At 64.9% G+C, this 1,897-nt stretch overlaps 1 protein-coding gene across 1 annotated transcript in view; it reads right to left on the reverse strand.

Moving 5' to 3' along the window:
- Positions 1-5: 5 nt before the first annotated feature.
- LOC104505705 (sterol 26-hydroxylase, mitochondrial) overlaps positions 6-1,897 on the reverse strand; it is a gene marked incomplete at both ends in the record, with an annotated part of 2,435 nt that continues 543 nt past the window's right edge. Inside the window, 9 exon segments of the mRNA XM_010146389.1 lie at positions 6-41; positions 138-338; positions 422-503; positions 766-932; positions 1,270-1,336; positions 1,338-1,425; positions 1,564-1,717; positions 1,719-1,762; positions 1,840-1,892. Of these exon segments, the coding sequence (XP_010144691.1) occupies positions 6-41; positions 138-338; positions 422-503; positions 766-932; positions 1,270-1,336; positions 1,338-1,425; positions 1,564-1,717; positions 1,719-1,762; positions 1,840-1,892 (892 nt within the window).

The following is a 1,897-nucleotide window of genomic DNA, read 5'->3' on the forward strand; positions in this document are numbered from 1 at the left end:
ACGCCACGGGGGTCTGGCCGCACCTCGAACGCCTGGATGATCTGTGGGGAGAAGCGGGGTGGTAGCGCCATGGGGACTCTCTGGGGCCCCCATCCCAGCTCATGGCGAGTTACCCGGGGTGGGGGGTCCCGACTCACCCGGGCGAGGGCCAGGTGCATCTCCAGCTCGGCGATGCGGCGGCCGACACAGGCGCGGACCCCGGAGCCAAAGGGGATGGAGCTGAAGGGGTGGTGGGGGGAGCCGTGGCCCCGGAGCCAGCGTTGGGGCAGGAACCGCTCGGGCTCGGGGAAGTAGGTCTCGTCATGGGACATGGCGTAGTGCGCCAGGACGAAGAGGGTCTGCGGGGCGAGGGGGGGGTTAATGACCCCTGCCCGGCCACACTGAGCGCAAGGGGAGACCCCGAGGCACAGCTCCCACTCACGTTCTTGGGGAAGAGGTAGTCTCCGATGACAATGTCCTTCTCATAGAAGACCCTGGCGTTGGTGGGCACCACAGGGTAGACCCTGGGGTATGGGGAGAGTTAGTGGGGGTGCAGGACCTACCTGGGGACCCCTAGGGAGACAGACACAGGCAGGACAAGGGGGAGCATCTCCTGCAGAAGCAGCTCCGCCTGCCTTCCCAGGGAAAAGGTGGATGGATGCAATCCTGAAATCCAGCCGTGCACCCGGCCTGGCTGGTTCATCCCCCAGTGGGGTGGGAAGGGTCTGCCCCTGGGGAAGGGCCTGCTGACCAGGGCACTGGGGCAGCGGGAAGGTTGAAATGTACCTCAGCGTCTCCTTGATAACGGCCCGAAGCATCGGCATCTTGGGGATATCCTCAGCACCAGGGAACCGGTCAGGAGGCACGACAGCTTTCAGCTCCTGGTACAGGGTTTCCTGGATGCCTGGGTCTCGGGAGAGGTGGTACAGGGCCCAGGACAGCGTGTTGGAGGTCTGGGGGAGCAGAACACCAAGGGGAGTGAGTGAGGTGGGGCCGGTACTCAAGCAGCTTTGTGCCAAGCATGGCACCAGAACGGCACCAGACAACCTCTGCTCCAGCGCACAGGGAAGCCAGGAGTGAGGGACATCGGTCATGGGGGAAACTGAGGCAGGGAGCAGAGCGAAGGATAGGATCTATACTGCCTGGTCCCTAAGGGTTTGCCGAGGTGGAGCATCTGCCTCTCACCCACTAGCCCGGAGCTTGCAGGGGCTGGGGAGTGTGGCCCTGTGGATCCCCCTTTGGGCATGGAGCCCAGCGGGGGTCCCCCGGCAGCAACCGCCCAGCTCTCACCGTGTCCACGCCGGCCAGCAGCAGCTCAGCCACGCTGCCGTAGACCTCGTCCAGGCTGAGCCTGCCCCAGCAGATAGCTCAGGCAGCCGGCCACCTCCTTGCCCCGCTCCACCTGCCCCTCCAGCTCCTCCATCTTTCGGTCAATCAGGGTCTTACCTGCAGGGACAGAGAGCAGGACCCGGCGTTGACAGAGCGAGGGTGGCTGAGGGGACAGGCGGCCGGGGACTGCCCCAGTTCTGAGCATCCTTAGGGAGTCCAATCCCCCTGCGCCGGGCCCCCATCGTCACCGCTCACCGAAGGCGAAGATGGTGTCCCAGCTGTCCAGGTAGCGATCCCAGAAGGGCAGCACTTTGCGGCTCCATCGGGGCAGGACAGTGGCAAAGATGGAGTTCTTGAACATGAGGTTGATGGAGTCAATGAAGCGCTGGGTCTCGGCGGGGACCTGCTGGCTTCAGGCACCCAATGCGGGTCTCGAAGAGGATGTAGGAGATCCCTGTGGGAAAAAGGCCTCATCCAGACCCCCGCCAGGATGGGAAGAGCAGGGCAAGGCAGGGGCAAGGGCTCCCCTACCTTCCAGGGCGAAGCGGTAGAGCAGGTTGGCCACGGCCCCCACCACCACCCCCGCGCG

Source organism: Eurypyga helias, unplaced genomic scaffold (assembly GCF_000690775.1).
Source record: "Eurypyga helias isolate BGI_N326 unplaced genomic scaffold, ASM69077v1 scaffold21082, whole genome shotgun sequence".
Classification (NCBI taxonomy): domain Eukaryota; kingdom Metazoa; phylum Chordata; class Aves; order Eurypygiformes; family Eurypygidae; genus Eurypyga; species Eurypyga helias.